Source organism: Salmo salar, chromosome 14 (assembly GCF_965601325.2).
Source record: "Salmo salar chromosome 14, fSalSal1, whole genome shotgun sequence".
In the NCBI taxonomy this organism is placed as follows: domain Eukaryota; kingdom Metazoa; phylum Chordata; class Actinopteri; order Salmoniformes; family Salmonidae; genus Salmo; species Salmo salar.
In genome coordinates, this window is record NC_138304.1 from 20315345 (window position 1) to 20341563 (window position 26219).

The following is a 26219-nucleotide window of genomic DNA, read 5'->3' on the forward strand; positions in this document are numbered from 1 at the left end:
GAAAGACAGAGGAAGACAGGAAAAAGAAACAAAGGGATGAGATTATTCCAGTGGTTCTAGTGTAAATCAAACTGTCATTATCAGTGAGCTTCAGTGGGTCTTCAAATCATCAAATCAAGCCACACATAGAATCTAGGCCATATTTGATAAGCCACTGATTAAGGTAGAGACTGATTAGGGCTGGACCAGCTACAATCACCACACACACTCAGCCCAACCCACCCAAGCCCTCTGACGAGAACTCAGGCTGGGCCTCATCATCACGGACGCAGCAATGCAAATGGCAACCTATTCCCTATATATAGTGCACAACTTTTGACCAGGGCCCATAGGGTAGTAGGGCACTATATAATGAATAGGGGGCAATTTGGGACATATCCAGGGTTACAACGGCCCTACACGCCCAGTTAAGTATGCAGCAGGTGGGTGTGCGTGTGTGTCCTTTCAAAAAAAGATAATGGGACACACTGACCTTGTCCTTGTGTATGCTTCAGTGTAGAATTAGCCATATATTTACCTTGTTCATTTTTCACCATTTGTAGAACGCAACATACAGAGGAGTGAAATAGCCTTCGACTTACCCTAAATCTAGCTGGTTCAGCGTAGGAAAAACAGAGGAATCTTTTAAATACACAGTATGAGGTCTAATTTGCAGCAACTGAAATAACATTCCGTCGCGAAAACTTAACAAAACATGGTGCCGATTATCAAAAGGAATGTCAAGTCTTAAGACAAGTAGTATATGAAAATCAGTCTAGATGCAGAAAAAACATTTGATTCAGTGAGATGGGATTATCTATTCCAAGTTATGGAAAGATTTGGTTTCAACAAAGAAGTGATACAGGGCATCAAAACACCGCATTCATGTCCGGCTGCCAGAATAAAGAGTAATGGACATTTGTCACGAACGATAAGTTTAGAACGAGGGGCAAGACGAGGCTAATCTTCCACCCACGCTCTTCTCCTTGTACACCGAGCCGTTGGCACAGGCAATAAGACAGGACCCATCTTCAGAGGGGATAACAATAAGAAGCAGTGAACATAAGATATTCATGTATGCTGATGTTCTGTTATTCCTTAAAGCCCCAGGCTCAAGTGTACCTAGATTGATGATGTTTTACAAACATTTGGAACATATTCAGGGTATGTGCTTAACGTACACAAGACCCAAGTCCTAGTATATAATTACACCCCACAGCAAGAGCTGAAGAGTAGGAAGAACTTCCAGTGGACCTCTCTTCATCTATTAAATATCTTGGGAGTAAATCTAAAAAGATACAGCCAAACTCTATAACAAGAACATCTATGATGACCTGGACAGGTGGAATTCACTTCCTTTGGATTTTAGAAGCAGAATTGAAACAATCAATATGAATATCCTGCTGAGGTTACTGTATTTGTTCTAGAAATCCCACCTAAACAGTTTAGAGAATGGGATAAACGGATATCAAGGTTTATCTGGAACAGTAAGAGACCAAGAATGAGATTACAATTACCAAAAAACAGGGGGGGGGGGGGGCTGTGACCTTACCAAGCCTAAAATATTATTTTGTGTCCGCCCAATCAATTCAGAATACGAATCCAAATTTTTATTTTGTTTTATTTCACCTTTATTTAACCAGGTAGGCCAGTTGAGAACAAGTTCTCATTTACAACTGCGACCTACAGAGGTACCTACAGGTTCGATACTACTTTTTAAAAGATATAAAACTGATTGACCCTCGGGCACCTCAGAAATTGATAACATAATTCACTAACGCATACAATTTGGGGAGTATTAAAAAAAAATATACTATTTCAAGTCTTTACTTGGAGATTTTATTTTCAAAGAAACACTCTACAAACTATATTAAACAGAAATGGGAGAAGGAACTTAACTTGAATAACTGATGAAACATGGTTGAACATATTTGAGACTCAACTAAGCTCTACCAACTCAAGGACTTCTCAAGGAATTCTGTTGGAAGAATGTTACACGTTTTCTCATAACACTTAAACTGAAATGAAAACAGACTGGTCTCCCAACACCTTGTTGGAGAGAATGCGGGCTATCAAGGGCGGATCACACATTGAAACTTACTGGGGAGAAATAGGACCTAAAATTGGAAAAAGAATGGGTTTTGACATAGAACTAACATTCATTTCTTTGTATTTGGGTGAAATACCTGATAAATTACACAATAGAGAAAAGTACCTGTTGAAGTCCTACTGGCATCTAGTAAAAAGGCTATCACTAGGAAATGGCTTCAAAAATACCCTTTTTAAAGAAATACATTATTATGAAGCATATGACCTTTTGCTTTAAGAACTCATGAGGAGAGAGGCCAGGAATACTGGGAAAAATGGGTTTCGTACTTGAAAAATGTCTAATTCAAAAAGATGTTACTGTCACTAATCTGATGAACGTATGATGATATGTGCTGTACCTGCCAGACCATGATTTTTGGTTTTATATAAAAAATAAATGTAATCTTCAATAAAAACGTCAAATTTTCTTTTTTTAAAGGAGTGTCAAGTCTGATACATTAACAGTTGATAAACAGTTTCACAGGGAGCTACTAGAAGGAGCAGTATGTGAGGCTGACTAGGAAAGACACCCTATTCCCTATGAAGTGCACTACTTTTGACCGGGGCCCATTTTCAAAGTAGTGCACTATGTAGTGAATAGGGAGCCATTTGAGAGTCACACACAGTCGCCATCAGACACACTGGAGATTTATGACCGGAGGAACTAGGGCAACTTTCTGAGATGGGGAGAACATTCACCATGACACAAGGGCATTTGCTGTAACATTCTCTGGTCAAGTAGTGCACTATGTAGGGATCAGGGTGACATTTGGGATTGTCCTCTGCTCTCACCTCTCATTCTGAATTGGAATTTCTTTGGCCCAAGTTGGAGGGACCTCCACATGGAACCCCATGTCGTCATGGGAACTGGAAGACGATTGGTCAGAGAGGTGGGCAGGAAGTACAGGTGGCCGATCGTCTTCGATGATGACAGTGTCGTCCTGGGGCATGTTGACCGTAGGGGAGAGCTGGTAGTTACCTGTAGGACAACATGGAGGAGCAGATGTATTTATTAAACATGACTTAAGCCTATGCAACATTTTAAGCAATTAAAAACAGTTCTGTATTGTGCAGTAGGCCAGGGGTTCCCAAACCTTTTCACTCGGTGCCCCCCTTCCAGCATTGGGGAACACTTTTTGAAATGTTACAGTATTCACTGCGTTCAAGGTTTCTTTTGTCAGTTTATAGCTCTAGGAAACTGTGCAGACACAGTGATCGAAGTTATCCAATTGGCCAGCGGTAGGCCTATCCTGTAGGTAGGTGCACTTGATTTGATCTCTGGCCCTGCCGGGTAGGCGGCGTTCTACTTTCAGACACATGAAATGGATCAAAATGGGAACACTTTGCCTTCACGGTGCTGGAGCTGCTGAATCAAGTGGGATCCCGAGTGGCGCAGCGGTCTAAGGCACTGCATCTCAGAACGAGAGGTGTCACTACAGACCCTGGTTTGATTCCAGGCTGTATCACAACTGCCCGTGATTGGGAGTCCCATAGGGCGGCGCACAATTGGCCCAGCGTCGTCCGGGTTAGGGTTTGGCCGGTGTAGGCCATCATTGTAAATAAGACTTCTTAACTGACTTGCCTAGTTAAATAAAAGGTTAAATAAATAAAAAATAGTGCACCAACTGCCAACAGCAAAAAACAAATACAAAACATAGGAATGCAAGGCTTTATCATTGGGTTTATTACAGAAATGTTTGGTGATCGACTAGAAACGCCTTGGAGAACGACCAGTCTATTGTGATCGACCGGTTGGGGACCATTGCATTACACAACAAGGGGAAAGGGGGACACCTAGTCAGTTGTCCAACTGAATGGCTTCAACTGAAATGTGTCTTCCGCATTTAACCCAACCCCTCTGAATCAGAGAGGTGCAGGGGGGTGCCTTAATCAACATCCACGTCTTCGGGGAACAGTGGGTTAACTGCCTTTCTCATATACACACATTTAAAGCGTTAATTGAATATTCATTTGACATTTGATATATTTATTTGATATTTATTGGACATTTGATCCTTTGATATAGCAACATAACTAACTTACCACAATAATTGTTGAATTTAAAAGCAGCCCCAGACTGAAATTCTCAATCAGCATCTGTCATGACATTCTTAAGAGTCATTAGAGTGTGATTAACGCAAGCTGCGCCATTGGGAAAAATATATAACTACTTTCTTTGGCACGCTCACAGACCGAGGCAAAAAGAAAAAAGTCCCATTTCTTTGTATCCAATTGAGGGATTTAAAAACCACATTGATATGCAATGCAGGACTTTCTGCAACACTGTCTTTGTGGGTAACTGACTGTCTATAGAAGGATGGTTTCTATGCTGTATAAGAGCCCTACACAATAACGGAGAGAAAAGTTCATTTGTGTTAGGAATCTGTTTGGGTCTCATGGCAGGAGAACAGGACTTTCTACCCAGGACCTGAGGCCAGGGTTAGTGTTGTTTCTCATAGCCTTTCACACAGAGGATGTGTGGTACCAATTACATCCACAGTTCCGACTGCCTGGCCAACTTGCATGGCCGGATGAATAGTAGTGTGCTTAAAGTTCAGGCCGTGACCAATCTTAATAGAGCCGAGGTGTGTGTGTGTGTGTGTGTGTGTGTGTGTGTGTGTGTGTGTGTGTGTGTGTGTGTGTATATATTTAGTGTGTTGTTGATCCTGTGGTCTCTAGTCCCTACCCCTGCTCTGTGTCTTTTCAGGGAACTCTGTGGCGTCGGTGAGCCCTCAAACCCAGTAGGGGACTTTTTCTCTCTCAGCCCACACACACACACTGTCCCTTAACAGACCAATGGACACTGAGAATGGTTCTATGGTTCTTTACGTAAATGCCACTGTAGATGAGTTTGAATAAAGGTGGCAAGCACTGAGTAACCCAATGAATAAATCAACTTTCATTCATGCTCTTTTTTTTTTTTCTAGAAGCAAATCAACTTTCTGGACGGACATCCATCCATACGTAAGAGTGTTATTATGGGTAACAAATGGCACCCTATTGCCTTTATAGTGCACTACTTCTGACCAGGGCCCATAGGGCTCCGGTAAAAGGTAATGCAATATAAAGTGAATAGAGCGCCATTTGAGCCTCAAACTTATTTGGTGGACCAAGCCAAGGTCACTCTTCTACCAACAACAATGGTGCTGACAGGTGAGCAAAACTCACAGCTCCTGACTAGGTGGGATTCCCTTAAAATGAAGGCTGTTTACACTAGCCATAATACAATCAGACATTGACTAGGTGGGATTCCCTTAAAATGAAGGCTGTTTACACTAGCCATAATACAATCAGACATTGACTAGGTGGGATTCCCTTAAAATGAAGGCTGTTTACACTAGCCATAATACAATCAGAAATTGACTAGGTGGGATTCCCTTAAAATGAAGGCTGTTTACACTAGCCATAATACAATCAGACATTGACTAGGTGGGATTCCCTTAAAATGAAGGCTGTTTACACTAGCCATAATACAATCAGACATTGACTAGGTGGGATTCCCTTAAAATGAAGGCTGTTTACACTAGCCATAATACAATCAGACATTGACTAGGTGGGATTCCCTTAAAATGAAGGCTGTTTACACTAGCCATAATACAATCAGACATTGACTAGGTGGGATTCCCTTAAAATGAAGGCTGTTTACACTAGCCATAATACAATCAGACATTGACTAGGTGGGATTCCCTTAAAATGAAGGCTGTTTACACTAGCCATAATACAATCAGACATTGACTAGGTGGGATTCCCTTAAAATGAAGGCTGTTTACACTAGCCATAATACAATCAGACATTGACTAGGTGGGATTCCCTTAAAATGAAGGCTGTTTACACTAGCCATAATACAATCAGACATTGACTAGGTGGGATTCCCTTAAAATGAAGGCTGTTTACACTAGCCATAATACAATCAGACATTGACTAGGTGGGATTCCCTTAAAATGAAGGCTGTTTACACTAGCCATAATACAATCAGACATTGACTAGGTGGGATTCCCTTAAAATGAAGGCTGTTTACACTAGCCATAATACAATCAGACATTGACTAGGTGGGATTCCCTTAAAATGAAGGCTGTTTACACTAGCCATAATACAATCAGACATTGGGACAAAGGAACAACAGTTACAGCTTCTTTACAGAATTGTCTTGTCTTCAGCAAAAGCAATTATCAGAGACGACGTGGAAACAGACCGGTGAATTTTGAAGAGGAGCAGGATTTAATAGCCGAGAAGTAGAAAGGCAGGCGGGCCAGATGAAATGAGAGATGGCGAGAGGTGAGAATAATTGGGCGAGAGAAGAGGGATGCAGAAGAGAGAAGGTTATTTTTCCACTGTCCAAGTCCATCTGCCTAATTAGCATAAGCAGGGGAATTGCCTTCAGTGCACTTCTTGAAAAAAAGGAGCCGTTGCCTAAAGAAGAGAATAATTTACTGAAGTCTCTTGTCCTCTGTAGCTAATTGTCATAGCCGTGGGGAATCTCTGCACAACAATGGGAAAGTGATCAGAGAAATCCGGCAAAGACAAAACCTTTGTTAGCCCTGATCATGACTAGTCTTAACTAAAACAATACAACGAACTCATTTTGCCATTGTATTCTCAGGGGCAAGCAACATCACAGAGTCTAGCTAAAAAGTGTTGAGGTTCAAAGTGATGTACTTATTCTGTTTTGAATTTTGGATGTAAAATAGCATGTTTTTCAAACCAGCAAGCCGACAGTGTTCATGCCGTCTGCAATTCAGTCTGACATTACAGACGGCATGCAATCTGAAAGCAGCACAGCCTCTCCTGGCCAATAGACTACTACTGAAGCAAAAATAATGCAACAAGCCAGGGTTGTGTTTTTATACCTTGCACAGTCGTCGTTCAGTTTCAGCTATTCCCATATCGGGCTTGGCTTATATGAACTGAGCAACGGTTTCCTGGAAATCATGCGTACTCCCCAAACCAATAGAAGAACAGCAATCCAGGTAACTCTACTCTAAACATTACGGCGGGTGTGCACACCGTCAAAGCGCATCCAACTGAGGCGACCACTTGGCTACACGGAAGAAAGCCGCGCGACTGAATGAAGAAGTCAGCCATATCTCAACTCTGCCGTTGTTGTACAGAGCCTTAGGGTGGTTAATAAACTCTCGTCACGGAGAGATTATACTGGTTGAAACTACTGGTGCCTCAAGGGAGACAGCAGGAGCGAACCACAACACCGCAGGAGAGGATGCATCTGGCAAAACGGCAAGGGATGATCTGGATGACATGACGAAGTACAAGGACATCGTCGATAAAGTGTGATATACACCCAGCTATAACCTGTGGCATCATCTCAAGAGAGATGGGAGAGCGGGTGGGAGAGCAATAAAGGCCACGGACCCCCCCCACGAACGCCCAAACCAGGCTGGGGGGACTATGGAATGAACCTTTGGGCTTATGCACATTGACATTACCCCAACCGGTGGAAAACACCTGAATCCTAAGGGGGAATGGGACAGCGAGGAACATCTTGAAGAAGCCACTGGGTCTCTCATTGAATTCCTTGATAAGATAAAGGAAAAGTTCAACTGGAACAGAGAGAGGAATCTGAAAGGAGGAATAGCTGCCAATGTGGGGGTTGGAAATATCCATTCACATAAGGAGGTGGATGTGAAAACCACTGGAGGAGACTACTCCAACGATGATGTTGCCAGAGCTAGATGGTACCATATATATTGGTACCAAGACAGAAATCCGTATTGCCAAATCTGATGAGCAAATGGCTGATTACACCACTGAGAGGGACTAGTCCAATAATGTCACCAGAGGGAGGGTGCTCAATATTCCAAACGTAATGGTAATAAAAGTTAACTGCAAATGTATCTGGAGGTAAATGTTTGACGTCAAAATAATTCACAAAACGTTATATGACAATGTATCCCTATTATGATGGTTGAGTTCGATTCTAGTTTAGTTTTTTTTATTATCCACATGAAGATAATTTACAATAACTAACTTATTGCTAACTTGTTTGTATTTTATGTAAGAGTGCTTATGCTTACAAGGGCAACTCTCCCACTTTTCAACCTATATTCATAATCCCCAGCACCAAACCAGTGTGTACATATGCAAAAACGGCACATTTCAACGTACTGTAGAAAACATATATAACGTTCAAAAGTTCTACCCGATGACATCAAACGTTTAAACATTTGAAAAACAGTGATTTTCAAACAACGCGACTCACAGTGACCTGAGGAACAACAAAACACTTAAAACTTTTCAAGTATGAGTATTATAATCTATATATCAATTCATGTGAATTGGAAAGCTGAAGTGAACTGTAATCATAGAGATGAATGAAAATAAAATGTTCAGCCTACATTTTCAGCCTGGTGATTTATTGTCGGCTGAAATTTGTATTTTCATTCATCTCTACGATTACAGTTCACGTCGGCTTTCCAATTCACATGAATTGATATAGAGTATTGTAATGTAACATCACACTAACATCGTCTAATGAAACATTTGGTTAGAAAACTTAATCTATGACATATGATATGGTAAGTAATGCCCTGTCTAGTACCATACTTGTATGTGTAATCTAATAGACAGAACAGCTACTTTGTTTTCTCTGTAACCAGGAGTGATGGTACAACTAGGAGCAGGCTAGGTATAACTGTGCCAAGCTCATTTGATCTCTAAATAACTCCCTGTCTGAATCGATGACATGGAGAGACATTGGATTGGAGACGAAGTGTGACAGATACTGTTTAAAACCTCTTAAATGTAAAGTCCCCAAAATGTTTATTTTACACGTTTTCAACAAACATCTTACAAAGTAAGCTTTGATTTGGTCTGTGTTTGAGCTACAGCTACAAGGGTGGTATGAAATGAATCCTTAGGTTGGTAGGAACAAAACTAGCCTCTTGCTGGATGTTATCTGCTATCTGATGATAACAGTAGGACTTAAATGGCAACATCGAATGTCTACCGAGTGACTATCTTTGCGCTTGACAAATGATGATGAAAACACTTGGATATCCCCTGTATGTCCCCCGACATCCATATCCCCTGTATGTCCCCCGACATCCATATCCCCTGTATGTCCCCCGACATCCATATCCCCTGTATGTCCCCCGACATCCACCACGATGTTTGAGAGAGGTAGGTGTCGTAGAGATGTCGTTTTTTTATAGTGAACAATAACTTTTAGCCACATCCAGTGTGCAATTACCACATTCGGACACTTTGGCGAGGTTGAAAGGACACTTGAATGTACCCTGGATAATCCATAACACCACCACAATGTTTGAGTGAGGTTGATATGGTAGAAATTGGGGTTTTATACTGAACAAATAGCATTTAGGGATTGCATATATGTAAAAGCACTGGAATGACCTAATTTACAGACATATGTCAATTGGAGAGGTTTAGGGACACTTGGAAATGTCCCGTGACCACACCTGACACCACTTACTAAAACATCTGCCCATTTCTAGTTGTTAGGTCTATCAATCCCTTTTTTTCTGATATTGTTCACATGTTGTGGAAGCCATCTGATGTGTTTCCAGCTCTGGGAATCAATAATTTACTTATAGCTTGTCAATGACAGATTACTTTCAAAATAAAACGGTTATTTTGTGTGACCCTGATGTTGTGTATTCTGAACTACGTAACTCCTATCTATCTTCTGATCATTTCCTCATAATCTCCCAGATGTCTTCTTTCCAAACATACCATGTTTTGGCACGTCAGAATCATGTAATTACACACGAACAGCAGTTACTTTTGGGTATGTCTATTTATGATGAAATGTACATTTTGCCACTACATCGAAGTTAGTCTACACAACAGATAATGATAAGGGTGTCTTCCAAAGCTCTTTTAGGGGAAAAACTGAATCATTAAAGGGATAGTAATTTGGGTGAACTCTCCCTTTAACAGTTCATAAGCACTGTGGGAGGAGAGGGACTTGAAAGGGTAATGGAGGGGAATAGTTGAACTGCATTGTAAATATTTTATTCGCCGTCTGTTTCTCAAATGGCACCCTATTCCCTTGATAGTGCACTACTTTTGGGAATAGGGTGCCATTTGGAATTCAAACACCGTTCTTCATCCTCTGTTAAACGACGCCAGTGAATTAAATACTGGTTTATAAACAGGGTTGGGCGGACTACTTGTAATTAGTTACCGATTACAGTTACATGAAAAATTAAGTAATCAGTAACGTAATCCTCTGGATTACTCAAAATGAGTAACGTAATGACTTTAAACACCCAGGCAGATGAGAAAAAGTAAGAAACCCGCACACTGCTCTTTATCAGACTTTATGCATCAGAGCTTTTCTGAGTGTTTATAATTTGCACCCTTATGTAAACAATTGCTCTACCCACATCTGTATTACGCATCAGATGAGGTTGGAGTTGAGGGAAAATAAACATGTGTTACCAAATATAACAATGTGCATTTCACAAGTATTCTTATAAAGTGTGTACATAATGCATTAAACAAGTCTGTAAAACCACAACCAGGACATCGACCTACCAAGTAAGTTTTCATAAATCATTGGGTACAGTGCAAGAAAGAACGTCAGAGTAACGAAAGCTCTGCTTCTTTATTTTATTTAGAGATATCACATTTAGAGATATCCCCCATTTAGATAATTCATGTGGGACTCATTCACCAGCTGAGGTGGTGGTTAGTTCGCCAACTCTAAATATAGCCTAATTATTGCTGATTGTTTGCCAGCTGTCCACTCGTCACTAGGCCTATATCTAACAGTCACATGTCCACTCGTCATCAGGCCTATATCTAACAGTACATGTCATGTATAGGCCTATATCTAACAGTACATGTCATGTATAGGCCTATATCTAACAGTACATGTCATGTATAGGCCTATATCTAACAGTACATGTCATGTATAGGCCTATATCTAACAGTACATGTCATGTATAGGCCAATATCTAACAGTACATTTCATCTATAGGACTATATCTAACAGTGCATCTCATGTATAGGCCTATATCTAACAGTGCATCTCATGTATAGGCCTATATCTAACAGAGAATGGCCGACATGAGTGCCCCTTCGTTCAATATAAGAGTTGATTAATAAAATGTCAACCTACAGATAAGCATGGGATCATCTTCTTTTCAACATTAACAACTGTTATAACAGTTTTTTCCCGCATTCACGGTTTGAAATTTTGCACAATCAGAAAGTGCACTGTAAATACACTACAAAGCAGTAGGCAGAACTCTATGGAGTCCAGACAACTGTATGACTGACCAGTGGGCCAGGTTTAAATTGTTTGACAGCCTTACCTACTCATTCAATCAACTGGAATCCAAAAAGAAGCCATCCACCCTTGAGGGCGATCATCTAGACAACATTTTGCCGAGTTGAGTGCATGTGAGAAGTCCTGAGGGTGCGTTAAATGACAGCAAGGCTGACAAAGCGGTATCAAATGTTCTTTTTGATATTGGTTGAAGTAATACTAAACGTAATCAGCTGTTTAACACATTTTTTAAAGTCATCCGGGCTGATTACAATTAGGTAATCCCTGTTGCATGTAATCCGTTACTACCCAATACGGTTTATAAACGGCTTTAACTTTATTCCAACCACTTTAAATCGGACATTGACACAAAGCCTGACAGACAATTCCTAACTGCTTTGAGTTCTCTAGGTATGCAAAGACATAATGAAGAAATAAACTCAGCGTGCTATGAACCATGGGATTTGGGGATTTTCTAACCAGAATGACTCAAATTAAGGCACGCAAGTGAGTCACGCAACCAAGATGACAATCTAAGGCATAACCGTCAAGCTGTTGTTTAATGGTTCACAATAAGCATTTGGTGACACTTTAAACCTGGAACGTCAACAGTTATATGCTCTGTCTCTAAAAGATCACATTCAGGTCATTGTATCAGATGTTAAAATGGGCTGACAGTGCAACAACAATCCTGCTTAGGATACATTAGACTGTATCAGTATGTAGATATCCTGCAATAGGTTCACAGTGAAACACTGATCAAGGAAGTGGATGGACGCAGAGTGATGTAACAACATATTAATGGGTCTCATACGCTATCTAAATAGATGAGAGTGATGGCAATGTAAGAGCAACATTCGGTTTAGGGCTACTCCAATAGAGAAAGTAGTACCTTCCCCTGTGGTCCACATGTGTGTTTTTACAGCGGATTATTTGATCTGCGACGATTAGGTTTGTCAACACAGGAAATGGCGTAACTGACCGTGCTTTGAGTTTCCATTCAACTTTCAGCTGATCTTAATGTCTCGGAAAATGTCAAGGAAAAGGTTGCGTATGATTTACAGCTCAGGGGCTCTTGTATGGTGCAGAGCACCTTCTGATTGATTCAGTGGTGTGTGTGTGTGCTCTGTGAATCCCTGAGCTCTCTGTTTGCCTGATCTGACAGCGCCTCAGGCCGAGCCCGAGAGAGAAGACCAGGTGTGTGTGTGTGTGTGTGTGTGTGTGTGTGAGGGCCTTGGTCTGACAAACAGCGAGACAGGATGGCAGGCAGGCAGTTTGACGGGAAGAAAGGGATTTTAACGGTCCGGCAACAACTGAGCGGCAGAGATTCAATCAATCATAGAATTTAGATGGCAACCAGCCTGTCGCTAGGCCAGATGTTACAACACGAGGTAGTGGTGTACCTATTCCAGTCCACCTTCTCTAGTATATAAGATGGTTAAAAGTGAATACTTTTTATCAGTAGGAGTCATCAGAAATGGTGTCTTATAAAGTTCTTAGTTTCAATTATTTGGCCCATGTTGTTCCAGTAACAATAGCACATTATCTGAGCTTGGCTCAGGTGTGAATGGGCTGTTATCAAACTGTTACGTTCCAGTTTGTAGAGTGTGAATGACAGACAGATCAGGTGCTAACCCAGCAGTAAGGGTGTGAGAAGCTATAGGGCAGGGGTCAGTAACAGACGGCCGGCCCAAAACCGGCCCGCGAGTGATTTTTTGAGGCCCCCCCAAAGTTTTTAGTAAAACAAATTGGGGGCTATTTTAGTTTTGGGTAAAAAAATAAAAAACAGGAATTGAGCCAAAAATGTGTTTTATTTAAGAACGTATTTCCACGAATAAAAAAAAGACGTGATCGTGTCTCACTGTATTCAAGGTATGAAATTATTGTTCTTTTCAAATAGAATCTCTTTTTGGGCTTAGTTGTGGTCAATTTGCAGTGTACAAATTACTATAATTACGTTGCGCCCGGACCATCCCCTCCTACAAAAATCTCCCGCGGCTTAATCTAGTTGCCTACCCCTGATACAGTGAGTCACACAGAGTAAGACTCAACATTGCCAATGTCCATGCTAAAACGGGTTGTATCCATCTAGAGTCCTCCAGCTGTATCTAAGGGATCACCTGACTCACCCATCATCCTGTCCATCAGAGCCTGCTGTGGCATCAGGTTGTCGTCCAGGCCCTCTATGCCTCCGTACAGGGAGTGGGAGATACGACGCTCCCGGTCTTCCAGCAGGGAGGAGTTCAGGAGGGCCTGCTCCGGTCCCAGGGGGCTCCCTGGGGCCTCCAGCTACATACAGATGGGTGAGAAGACGGGTACAGTCAGTACATGACATATTGGAAGAAACAATCCTTATTATAGTGGGAAGGTGCAGTACGAGACGGAATTCTCCCTTTGGTACATTGGGATTAAATCTTGATCTTAAATCTTTAAAGAGTTTGAACTGGCTCAATGCCACAACCCCATTATCGCCCTTTCACACTCACGGTAGGATAGCAGCAACAATGGCAGCTTAACTTATAGATAATAATAATCCCCTCCGTGAGGGACAGGCAGACTGGTAGAGGCAGGCTAGCCTGGTGCTAACATTAGCCGCAGCACCACCACGACCCCGGCTAGCTAGATAAATGACCATGGATTTCCAATAGCAGTTAAGACACCAGCTGTCAACATTCCCCCCACAGGAGAGCAGCAGCACAGTGACATTTCCCTCAGGTGTCTATGGGACACACTGCTGTTTAATGGACAAACAGGCCATTTGCTGACTATGTCACCTTTAAACACACATGACTGAGGAGGAAGTGGGGTTGAATGTGTATGGACCATAGAATTCCATCGCAACAGTAGAAATGACAGGATCTCTATGGTGTGGATGCCCTCATTGTTCGCACTTAGAATCTCCTATATCATTGATTTGAACTATAGGGACTGCCTCCTTGACAGATTATGCCTAGTCGAAGACTAAGAAGTATTCTCAAAGGAGATTCTGCTTTGAAATAGCATTTTTTTTGGTCCAGAATTTGTGTCTGGGAAAACCATCCCTTTAGCGGTGCTGGAAACTTACTTGAGCCCATTTGAATTACATGAGCCCGTTTATAACTGCATAAGCAGCTTCTTAGTAGCAATAATAATTGGTTTGGATGTGTGCATTATTGCAGAGACAAGAGGAAGGACAGAAAGTGTCCGTCCGTCCAGACATGTTCTTGTATTTCTGTATATTATTATTTCTAAGGAAGTAAGTAAAGGGAAACAGTTGAGTCTCAGCTCCTGATAAGCTAGGCTAGTCTCTGTGGAACTAGGGCAAGGAGCGATGTGGAACTCAACATCGAGGTGGTGGTGAGGACAACAGTTGAAGAGAGAAGAAAAAAAAACTCTGGGAGAGGGGCCAGAGGGGCCCACCTAACAACACTAAGTGAATACTTCTCACACAACACACATCCCTGACCAAGAAGGTTCTGGGCTCAGGCTGGGCCACGACACCACCATTAGAGGAACAATTCTTGCCCAGCAACAGAGAATGACTGTTTATCTTAGACATAGAAGATGACTCCGCCTAGTCAGATATTATAAATATGGGCTTGTGTTAGTTGTCAAATCAAATGTATTTATAAAGCCCTTTTTACATCAGCAGATGTCACAAAGTGCTATACAGAAACTCAGCCTAAAACCCCAAACAGCAAGCAATGCAGATGCACAGTGGCTAGGGAAAAACTCCCTAGAAAGGGAAGGAACCTAGGAAGAAACCTAGAGAGGAACCAGGCTCTAAGGGGTGACCAGTCCTCGTCTGGCTGTGCCGGGGGGAGATTATAACAGTACATGGCCATTAAGACCAGATTGTTGTTCAAGATGTTCAAACGTTCATAGATGACCAGCAGGGTCAAATAATAATCACAGTGGTTGTAGAGGGTGCAAAAGGTCAGCACCACAGGAGTAAATGTCAGTTGGCTCTTCATAGTCGAGTATTCAGAGGTCGAGACAGCAGGTGCGGTAGAGAGGGAGGGAGAGAAAGTTTGGGGTAATTTAAAAATGTCCATGTTTTTGAAAGAAAAGCAAATTTTTTTGTCCATTAAAATAACATCAAACTGAACAGAAATACAGTGTAGACATTGTTAATGTTGTAAATGACTATTGTAGCTGAAAATGGCAGATTTTTTTAATGGAATATCTACATAGGCGTATAGAGGCCCATTATCAGCAACCATCACTCTTGGGTTCCAATGGCACGTTGTGTTAGCTAATCCAAGTTGATCATTTTAAAAGGTTAAATGATCATTAGAAAACTCTATTTGCAATCATGTTAGCACAGCTGAAAACTGTTGAACTAATTAAAGAAGCATTAAAACTGGCCTTCTTTAGACTAGTTGAGTATCTGCGGCATCAGCATTTGTGGGTTCGATTACAGGCTCAAAATGGGCAGAAACAAAGAACTTCCTTCTGAAACTCGTCAGTCTATTCTTGTTCTGAAAAATGATGGCTATTTCATGTGAGAAATTGCCAAGAAACTGAAGATCTCGTACAACACTGTGTACTACTCCCTTCACAGAACAGAGCAAACTGGCTCTAACTAGAATAGAAAGAGGAGTGGGAGGCCCCGGTGCACAACTGAGCAAGAGGACAAGTACATTAGAGTGTCTAGTTTGAGAAACAAATGCCTCACAAGTCCTCAACTGGCAGCTTCATTAAATAGTACCCGCAAAACACCAGTCTCAACGTCAACAGTGAAGAGGTGACTCCGGGATGCTGGCCTTCTAGGCAGAGTTCCTCTGTCCAGTGTCTGTGCTCTTTTGCTCATCTTAATCTTTAATTTTTATTGGCCAGTCTGAGATATGGCTTTTTCTTTGCAACTCTGCCTAGAAGGCCAGCATCCCGGAGTCGCCTCTTCACTGTTGACGTTGAGAATGGGGTACCTATGATACCTATGTAGATATTCCATAAAAAAAATCTGCCGTTTCCAGCCACAATAGTCATTTACAACATTAACAATGTCTACACTGTATTTCGGATCAATTTGATGTTATTTGAAGGGACAAAAAAATAGCTTTTCTTTCAAAAACAAGGACATTTCTAAGTGACCCCAAACTTTGGAACGCTAGTGTGCGCTGTGTCCAACTGGATTAGCAGCAGAATTTAGAACTTAACATTAGTATAAGAATTGCCAACAACAGATGAGCATCACAACACGAGGAAATGTAATCAGTGGATAATCAATCCACAGCCCCTTCATTTCATTTCCCAGGTGTTTGATAGATGTGATAACACAGAGAGAGACCAGTGTGATACAGAAAGGTTCAGTTCTATTCGTGTAGAAACAGCTGAACAATCACCAAGCAGGCAGACTACTGCCAGTAAAACAAGGGTAAGTGAGAATGACTCAGGCTGGAGACCTGGAGAAGGATTTCAAGAGAGAGGCCATTTGGCTTCAGACTGTTGGAAGTCAGCCTCTACTTTAAATGGGAGAGTTAATGAAACTGGCTGAAACAGAGAGCCTATCTAGCCTGCCTTAATAACAGCCCAAGGAGATTTGCCATACTGAGGTCGGTCAACAAATCACCACTCCACGCACTGCATATTCAGTCCTATAATTAAACTGGTGCAGGGCTGATCTCCAATGGGGCTGAATTGTGATTGGAGGGATCTGTCTGAATAGCCCTGTGGGGCGGGGTTTAATATTGAGGAAGTATTAGTTCAGATTCAGAATAAGGTTTGCCAATGATTACTATCCTAAAGAAGTAACCTCAGGAGGAGATGTCGAGGAAAGAGAGGGATGGTGTGAGGTGATGAGTGAAAGGAGCACCACCTGTCCATGAAGCTGTGCCACCTGAACGGCTGTGCCACCTGAACGGCTGTGCCACCTGAACGGCTGTGCCACCTGAACGGCTGTGCCACCTGAACGGCTGTGCCTCTTGGTAGACTTCTACTATGGTTCCTATATACAGCGCCTTCAGAAAGTATTTTCCACATTTTATTGTGTTACAGCCTGAATTTTAAATAGATTCAATTGAGATATGTCACTATACCCCATAATGTCAAAGTGGAATGTTTTTTTTTCGAAAGTTGACAAATGAATATAAAATGTGTCAGGTCAATAGGCATTCAAACCCTTTCTTATGGCAAGCCGAAATACGTTCACTCTGTGTGCAATAATAGTGTTTAATATGATTTTTGAATGACTACCACAGCTCTGTACCCCACACATACAATTATCACTAAGGCCCCCCCAGACGAGCAGTGAATTTCAAACACAGACTCAACTACAAAGACCAGGGAGGTTTTCCAATGCATCACAAAGAAGGGCACCTATTGGTAGATTGGTAAAAATAAAACAAGCAGACATTGAATATCCCTTTGAGCACGGTGAAGTTATTAAATACACGTCGGATGGTGTATCAATGCACCCAGTCACTATAAAGATGCAGGTGGCCTTCCTGACTCAGTTGCCGGAGATTAAGGAAACCGCTCAGGGATTTCACCACAAGGCCAATAATGACTTTATAATGTTTGAGAAAACTGAGGATGGATCAACAACATTGTACTTACTCCACAATTCTAACTTAAATGGCAAAGTGAAAAGAAGGAAGCCTGTACAGAATAAATATATTCCAAAACATGCATCCTGTTTGCAATAAGTTACCAAAGTAAAACTGCAAAAAAATGTGGCAAAGAAATTAACCTGTTGGGGCTAGGGGGCAGTATTTGCACGGCCGGATAAAAAAACGTACCCGATGTAAACTGGTTACTACTCTTGCCCAGCAATGAGAATATGCATATCATTAGTAGATTTGGATAGAAAACACTCGAAAGTTTCTAAAACTATTTGAATGGTGTCTGTGAGTATAACAGAACTCATATGGCAGGCCAAAACCTGAGAAGATTCCATACAGGAAGTGCCCTGTCTGACAATTTGTTGTCCTTTGTTGCATCTCTATCGAAAATACAGCATCTCTGCTGTAACGTGACATTTTCTAAGGCTTCCATTGGCTCTCAGAAGGCGCCAGAAAGTGGAATGGGGTGTCTGCTGTCTCTGGGTGAAGAACAGCAGTAGAATTTGTGAGTGGTCAGTCTGGGGACAGTGACACTGGAGATGCGCGTTCATGAGAATTCTAAAACAAATTCTTTCAACCTTTGAATGAATACAACGTCGCCCGGTTGGAATATTATTGCTATTTTACGAGAAAAATAGCATAAAAATTGATTTTAAACAGCGTTTGACATGCTTCGAAGTACGGTAATGGAATATTTTGAAATTTTTGTCACGAAATGCGCTCGCGCGTCACCCTTCGGATAGTGACCTGAACGCACTTACAAAACGGAGCTATTTGAATATAACTATGGATTATTTGGAACCAAAACAACATTTGTTGTTGAAGTAGAAGTCCTGGGAGTGCATTCTGACGAAGAACAGCAAAGGAAATCCAATTTTTCTAATAGTAATTCTGAGTTTGGTGAGCCCCAAACTTGGTGGGTGTCAAAATAGCTAGCCGTGGTGGCCGAGCTATGTACTCAGAATATTGCAAAATGTGCTTTCGTCGAAAAGCTATTTTAAAATCTGACACCGCGATTGCATAAAGGAGTTCTGTATCTATAATTCTTAAAATAATTGTTATGTATTTTGTGAACGTTTATTGTGAGTAATTTAGCAAATTCACCGGAAGTTTGCGGTGGGTATGCTAGTTCTGAACATCACATGCTAATGTAAAAAGCTGGTTTTTGATGTAAATATGAACTTGACTGAACAAAACATGCATGTATTGTATAACAATGTCCTAGGAGTGTCATCTGATGAAGATCATCAAAGGTTAGTGCTGCATTTAGCTGTGGTTTTCGTTTTTGTGACATATATGCTTGCTTTGAAAATGGCTGTGTGATTATTTTTGGCAGGGTACTCTCCTGACATAATCTAATGTTTTGCTTTCGCTGTAAAGCCTTTTTGAAATCGGACAATGTGGTTAGATTAACGAGAGTCTTGTCTTTAAAATGCTGTAAAATAGTCATATGTTTGAGAAATTGAAGTTATAGCATTTTTGAGGTATTTGTATTTCGCCCCACGCGATTCCACTGGCTGTTGACTAGGTGGGACGCCAACACTCACTGAGTACAATGCTTCATATTTTCAAGCATGGTGGTGGCTGCATCATGTTATGAGTATGCTTGTCAACAGCAAGGACTGGGGAGTTCTTTTCTAGAAAAATAAACTGAATAGAGCTAAGCACAGGCAAAACCCTAGAGGATAAACTGGTTTAGTCTGCTTTCCAACAGACACTGGAAGACAAATTCACTTTTCAGTAGGACAATAAGCTTTTCTAATTTTTTTTATTTCACCTTTATTTAACCAGGTAGGCTAGTTGAGAACAAGTTCCCATTTACAACTGCGACCTGGCCAAGATAAAGCAAAGCAGTTCGACACATGTAAGAACAGAGTTACACATGGAATAAATAAACAAATGAGGAATTGACATTGGGGGTGACCAGTGAGATATACCTGCTGGAACGAGTGCTACGGGTGGGTGCTGCTATGATGACCAGTGAGCTGAGATAAGGCGGGGCTTTACCTAGCAAAGACTTGTAGATGACCTGGAGCCAGTGGGTTTGGCGATGAGTAATGAAGCGAGGGCCAGCCAACGAGAGCGTACAGGTCGCAGTATATGGGGCTTTGGTGACAAAACGGATGGCACTGTGATAGACTGCATCCAATTTGTTGAGTAGAGTGTTGGAGGCTATTTTGCAAATGACATCGCCGAAGTCGAGGATCGGTAGGATCGTCAGTTTTCCGAGGGTATGTTTGGCAGCATGAGTGAAGGATGCTTTGTTGCGAAATAGGAAGCCAATTCTAGATTTAATTTTGGATTGGATGCTTAACGTGAGTCTGGAAGGAGAGTTCACAGTCTAGCCAAACACCTAGGTAACCTAAAACACCATGCCAAATATACACTGGAGTTGCTTACCAAGAAGTCAGTGAATATTACTAAGTGGTCTAGTTACAGTTTGACTTAAACTCAGCTTGAAATGCTATGGCAAGACTTGAAAATGTCTATCTATCTCTCAACAACCAACTTGACGAGAGATTGAATACATTATAATAATGGAAAATGCTGTACCCTCCAGGCGTATAGGACCGAGTTTGGGAAACCCTAGGCAATGTGACTGCTGAGGTTAGCCAAAAAGGACGTGTTTTGAAAGTTGGATCATCTTATCCTTTGAGGCTTTAAAAAAAAGTGTTCTTACACTATGATTTTGAACATTCAAAGCAACTGGGGAATGTCCATGGCCGGCATTGCTGTCACCTTCGCCTGCTACTTAACTTCTGAGTGATAGGAACCACAAGCACCAAGTGTCAAACTCTGTCCATTGACGAATTAAGGTCACCAATGAGTGAGGCACTCCTCTCACCTGGTTATCTAGGTCTTCGTTGAAAGGAAAAACTAAAACCAGCAGAAACCAGGCCCCCCGTGGAATGAGTTTGATACCCCTAACCAACACCAATCAGCCTACACCACTACGCACACACCTGTTGTTACTATGACAACTAACATAGCCATGCCAGCTAATGACTGCTGTCTGAACACACACTCATCCGATTTGATCACTTGTAACTTGCTGTTTGGACAGTCATTATGGGTAATGTGTGTAGATGGGTGATAAAAAAACCCCAGATTTAATCCCATTTGAATACAGGCTGAAACAACAAAATGTGGAATAAGTCAAGGGGTACGAAAACATTCTGAAGACACTGTACATCACATACTCTGTGGACTGCAAGGGAAATGGATCAATGAAGTATAAATCCTCTTCTAGATAGATACCTATAACCATAATACTCTAGTCCAAGCCATCCTTTCAGCTGTATCTGTGACGCAGATATTGACCAGTCTCCCCTGTGTGTCTGTACCTCATTCAAGGCCAGTGCTCTCTGCTCTCACCCCTGACTTCTCCACAGCACAGCATGCCCCGACTGCAACACACCGCTCAGCCCTTAGCCCCTGCTCTGATTTCAATTATCAGCTGCGCCATGGGCATCACAGGTCTGACATGTAGCGTAGCAAGAGGCAGAGGCAGGGATGGAGGCATACAGTACAGTTCACACTACAAACAACACACTGTTGGAAAGTGGACAGTGCAGTACACTAGATAGAGAAGTGATCAAGCCAGGATAGTCTTGACACTGAAATATGGAGAGAGAGAGAGAGAGCGTGCCAATATTGCATGGAAATGAAAAATACTTTGTTGGCCAGCCGTCACCAATTCCCCCATTAGACCCCGGGGCATGGAGGCTAAGACGAGAGCATGTCTGCGTCCCAGATGGCACCCTATTCCCTACATAGGGCACTATCTTGGACCAGAGCCCCTGTTCAAAAGTAGTGCACTAAATAGGGAATAATGTGCCATTTGGGACGCAGCTCATGTCGTGTTAACGGCTGTGACCCACCTGACTAACTGTTGTTTATAGCATATCCATAGCAGAACTCTCCAGTCCAGAACGTGTCCCTGGCTTTGGAATTTAACATAGGGACTACATGTGGGAGGGTGTATGTTAATGATAACCGAACAACTGTATCAAGTGTTTTTGGAAAAACTTCAAACTTCAAGGTATCTTTGTGATGGGTTGTCTATTTAGGAATAATGTCAAAACAAACGCATACACAAAACAGAACGCAGTCATAAAAAAAATAAAAAAAATAATTAGGCAATTAAACATGTGTAAAGACAAAACAATCCATTGGCCATGGCAGTAACTAAGGAAAGGAGGACGCAGAGCCACAGCGCTATTAGCCGCTGCCTCCAAAAAGCCCACCATTACACAGACTCCCTGCGGGTTAGAAGGTTATTTCAGCGTACACCTGTGTTATTCAGTGGAAGCCGGTGAGAGGAGGACGGCTTATAGTAATGGTTGTAATGGAATATAAGGAACGGTATCAAACGCATGGAAACCATGTTGGACACGTTTCCATTCATTACTATGAGCCCGTTCACAGACTGGTTCAATAATCTCCACAGCTGTCCCAATGGGATGGTTGGGCTTACCTCACTGCGTTTGGTGACCCTCCTGGCCACAATCAGCTGAATCGTCCCGCGTTTGTTGCCCTCTACCGACATAGACGTCCTTAGCGTCTCCATGGCCTCCTGGTTGGTCTTGCCTATCAATGACTCCCCGTTCACCGCTATCAGCTGGTCGTTGACCCGCAGCCGTCTATCCTGTTCACACAGCATATGACACGCCGGATCAGAATCAGTCAACACCCACGATCAGGCTGTTCAACGCAATCGCACTGTGCTGTTAACCTGGTCCCAGATCTGCTCGCGTCATCTTGCCAACTCCTTGTCACACCGAACAACGAGTGACACCCAGGCTACTTAATTCCCTAGAGAGTAGGCTAGAGTGCAAGAAACAAACTGGCACCAAGGTTACTGTACTGTCAGTGGAATAACGAATAGCAGAAAAAGCAATGAAGTTCACTGTCAAATCAGAACTGATAGACAGAAGATGCTAATGGGCAGATTAGTATATAAACTCCAAAAAAATACATCATTACTTATATGATCATGAACATTGGAATCCTAATGAGAGGGGCAAGACTCACCTTGCAGGCAGCTCCTCCGTTGATTATGGACTTGACGAAGATGCCTAGGTCAGCGTGGTTCTCCTTGGAGCGGTTGCCCTTGACGCTGACCCCTAACCCTGCCGACCCCGAGTCACTCAGAGGGATCTCAAAGGTCAGGAACTCCCTGGTACCATCAGGGGTCAACACCAGGTCATCCTCCTCAACCTTCTAGAATGGAGAGAGAGCGAGGGAGGGAGAAAGGACGGCTTCACTGGTCACTTCTGCTACTGTGAGATCGACTGATAGGCAAATACAAGATTAGTGTCCCAAATGGCACCCTATTCCCTCCATATTGTACTACTTTTAACCAGGGCCTGGTCAGAATTTGTGCACTATACTGTACAGAGTACCAGTCAAAGGTTTTAGAACACCTACTCATTCAAGGGTTTTTCTTTATTTTTTACTATTTTCTACATTGTAGAATAATAGTGTAGACATCAACACTATGAAATAACACATTTGGCATCCTGTAGTAACCCAAAAAGTGTTACACAAATCCAAATATATTTAATATTCTTCAAAGTAGCCACCCTTTACTTTGTCACAACACAACTGATTGGCTCAAACGCATTAAGAAGGAAAGAAATTCCACAAATTAAGTTAACAAGGCACACCTTTTAATTGAAATGCATTCCAGGTGACTACCTCATGAAGCTGGTTGAGAGAATGCCAAGAGTGTGCAAAGCTGTCATCAAGGCAAAAGGGGTCTACTTTGAGAAATCTAAAATAGATTTGGATTTGTTTAACACTTTTTGGATTACTACATGATTCCATATGTGTTAAATCATAGTTTTGATGTCTTTGCTATTATTCTACAAAGAAAATAGTAAAAATAAAGAAAAACCAATGAATGAGTAGGTTTGTCCAAATTTCTGACTGGTACTGTTGGGAACAGGGTGTCATTTGGGACGTAGCTATGCTGATTCCGACGCTCTTCAGCATCAGGAGCTATGGGCTGACCAACTCACATCTATGAGTTTAGTTACAGATGAGAGAACTTCAGCATGAACATGTGTGTCACTGGGAGTTCTTGGGGCAAAGGTTGGATACACTGTCTGTCATAGAGATCCTACGGTGTTCTGAATGTATTATGGTCTTCTGTAGCAAAGTAGAGCCTACATTGACATTGTGACTAAACACATTGTCAGAAGAATGGAGTATCTGATCACAATAAGTATGCCTAGTCACTTTACCCCTACCTATATGTACTGTATATATCTACCTCAATTACCTTGTACCCCTGCACGGAAACTCGGTACTGGTACCCTGTGTATATAGCCTAGTCATCCATACTCATTTTATATTTATTCCTCGTGCTATTATTTTTCAATAAACATTTTTATGTATTTTTGGGAAGGGCCCGTAAGTAAGCATTTGACAAATCAATTTTGATTTGATTCTGTGCTCACCTCGCAGGCCCCCAAAAGACACTAGAATGTATACAATTAAGAGCATTATCTACACACAGAAGCAGACACATACAGTATATCAGAAAATGCAACAGGTGCCTGAGCCTCAATGAATCACAAAAAAGCTATTCTCTCTGCCTTGTCAATTGACAGCTGTCCTCTGAATAAATCTGCACACTAAACTACTAGCAATTATGTGCGTGTGTAATGAATGCAGTCATAATCAAGCTCAGTGTCAAACATTCATCAGCTCCCATTGTTTGCAGAGAGAGAGATTGAATTACTTTGTGGAGAGACCGAAGGAGAGAGAGCGGGCGGGGGAATAGAGAGAGAGAACAGAGAAAGAGGAGAAAGAAAGACAGAGGAAGAGAGAGACAGTGAGAGCGATAGAGGGGGAGAGAGGATGAATCCATGTGGAACACAACTGCAGAACTGCCTTCTATTCCCCTCCTCTCCTCAACAACCCAGGCTGCAAGGTGCTTTTGTATTCCACAGAGTTAATAAAATGGCACCTCCACTCCCGTCCCCAATCTCGACCCCTACAGCCCTGGCTCCTACACACCCCTGGCCTCACTCACGCCCCCCCCCCGATCGCTCCCAACAGCATCACCTGAAGCGATTAGAGGCGTGCTCTCAACTTTCCCAAACAAACCTGTCGATTTGATTGAATCAAAAAGTCACTTGAAACGAATTAAAAGCGCAAAAGAGGAGAGGAGAGATGAGGAGGCAGTGGAGGGTGTAATTGCTGGAGGGAGCCCATGTGGAGAGCACTGAACGCTTCTGAGGTTCTTTTTTTAAAGCAGCTCTCCTCTCTCTCTCTCTCTCTCTCTCTCTCTCACTATCTGCCTGAGACCGCATGCTGATAGACCATGAATATCAAACACCTGGGGGATAGACAGAGGAGTCCAGACAGACTGATGTGGAGGTGTGTGAGGCGCACAAAGAGAGACTCGCACGCACACACACACACACCGTCACACTCCTCATGGACGGGGCAGCGAGTCATTAAACACAGTGGAACTGTGAGCAAAGAAAAGGACGTCACCTTTCAGCCCTGTATAATCACCGTCACACGAGGTCATGTGTTTTTCCCCCAAAAATAACTCCCATCTCCCATCTGCCTCATCCGCCGAAACATCCACACATCTCGCGCAGTACACACGAGATTAGAATGGCTTCAGATTAGAATGAGACTCCAGATCCATCCATGTCCTCTTCCTCCTCTATACTGTGGCTGTGTGATGGCAATTACCCAGCTAGCAGCTGCTCCCAGTCACAGCGTGCTGTATATGCAGGAACAGGTGGCAGCTTGAAACATCACTTTAATTAAGGCAAGAGCTTGTTCTCCACTAGAGTCACTGGGCCTTCTGATTGACTCATACATTCACACACTAGAGACATGAATGCAGTCGCATCTGCACGGGGGCACAAATGACACTGTGCGCGCGCGCGAGGCAGAGAGCGGGGGCAGAAAGAGGCACAACCATTATTCATCGGAGTCGAGGGAGTGGAAAATGTGTCTGTGTAACCATAGATCAACGTGGCTTGGCTTTACATTACATTACATTACAGGGTAACTGGCACTGATGCCTTTTCAATATCAACTTGCAGTAACTCAGTGTAACTAATAGCACCACCAGAACAAGAAGTTCCCGATGATATCAGCTATTACGGATACTACTAGCAGTGGATTTACACTAATGTGTATTGCAAATGGCACCCTATATAATGCACAGCTTATTTTAAAAAATATACTTTTTACCCCTTTTTCTCCCCAATTTCCTAATGTCCAACACACCGCTCGCTTACCCCGGAAGCCAGCCGCACCAATGTGTTGGAGGAAACGCCGTACAACTGGAGACCGGAATCAGCGTGCAGGTGCCCGGCCCGCCACAA

The 26219-nt window shown here is 42.3% G+C and overlaps 1 protein-coding gene and 1 pseudogene across 5 annotated transcripts in view; one reads left to right on the forward strand and one right to left on the reverse strand.

The window, feature by feature from the left end:
* LOC106568841 (partitioning defective 3 homolog) overlaps window positions 1-26219 on the reverse strand; it is a 242394-nt gene that overhangs the window by 84080 nt on the left and 132095 nt on the right. For all 5 annotated transcript variants that reach the window (XM_014139557.3, XM_014139559.3, XM_014139555.3 and 2 more), the window contains 4 exons: window positions 22894-23082; window positions 22337-22507; window positions 13447-13606; window positions 2860-3046 (listed from right to left, as the gene is read on the reverse strand). In XM_014139557.3, coding sequence (XP_013995032.3) covers window positions 2860-3046; window positions 13447-13606; window positions 22337-22507; window positions 22894-23082 — 707 coding nt within the window. The remainder of the gene's footprint in view (window positions 1-2859; window positions 3047-13446; window positions 13607-22336; window positions 22508-22893; window positions 23083-26219) is intronic.
* Window positions 6333-7969, forward strand: LOC145860310 (lysozyme g pseudogene; annotated as a pseudogene).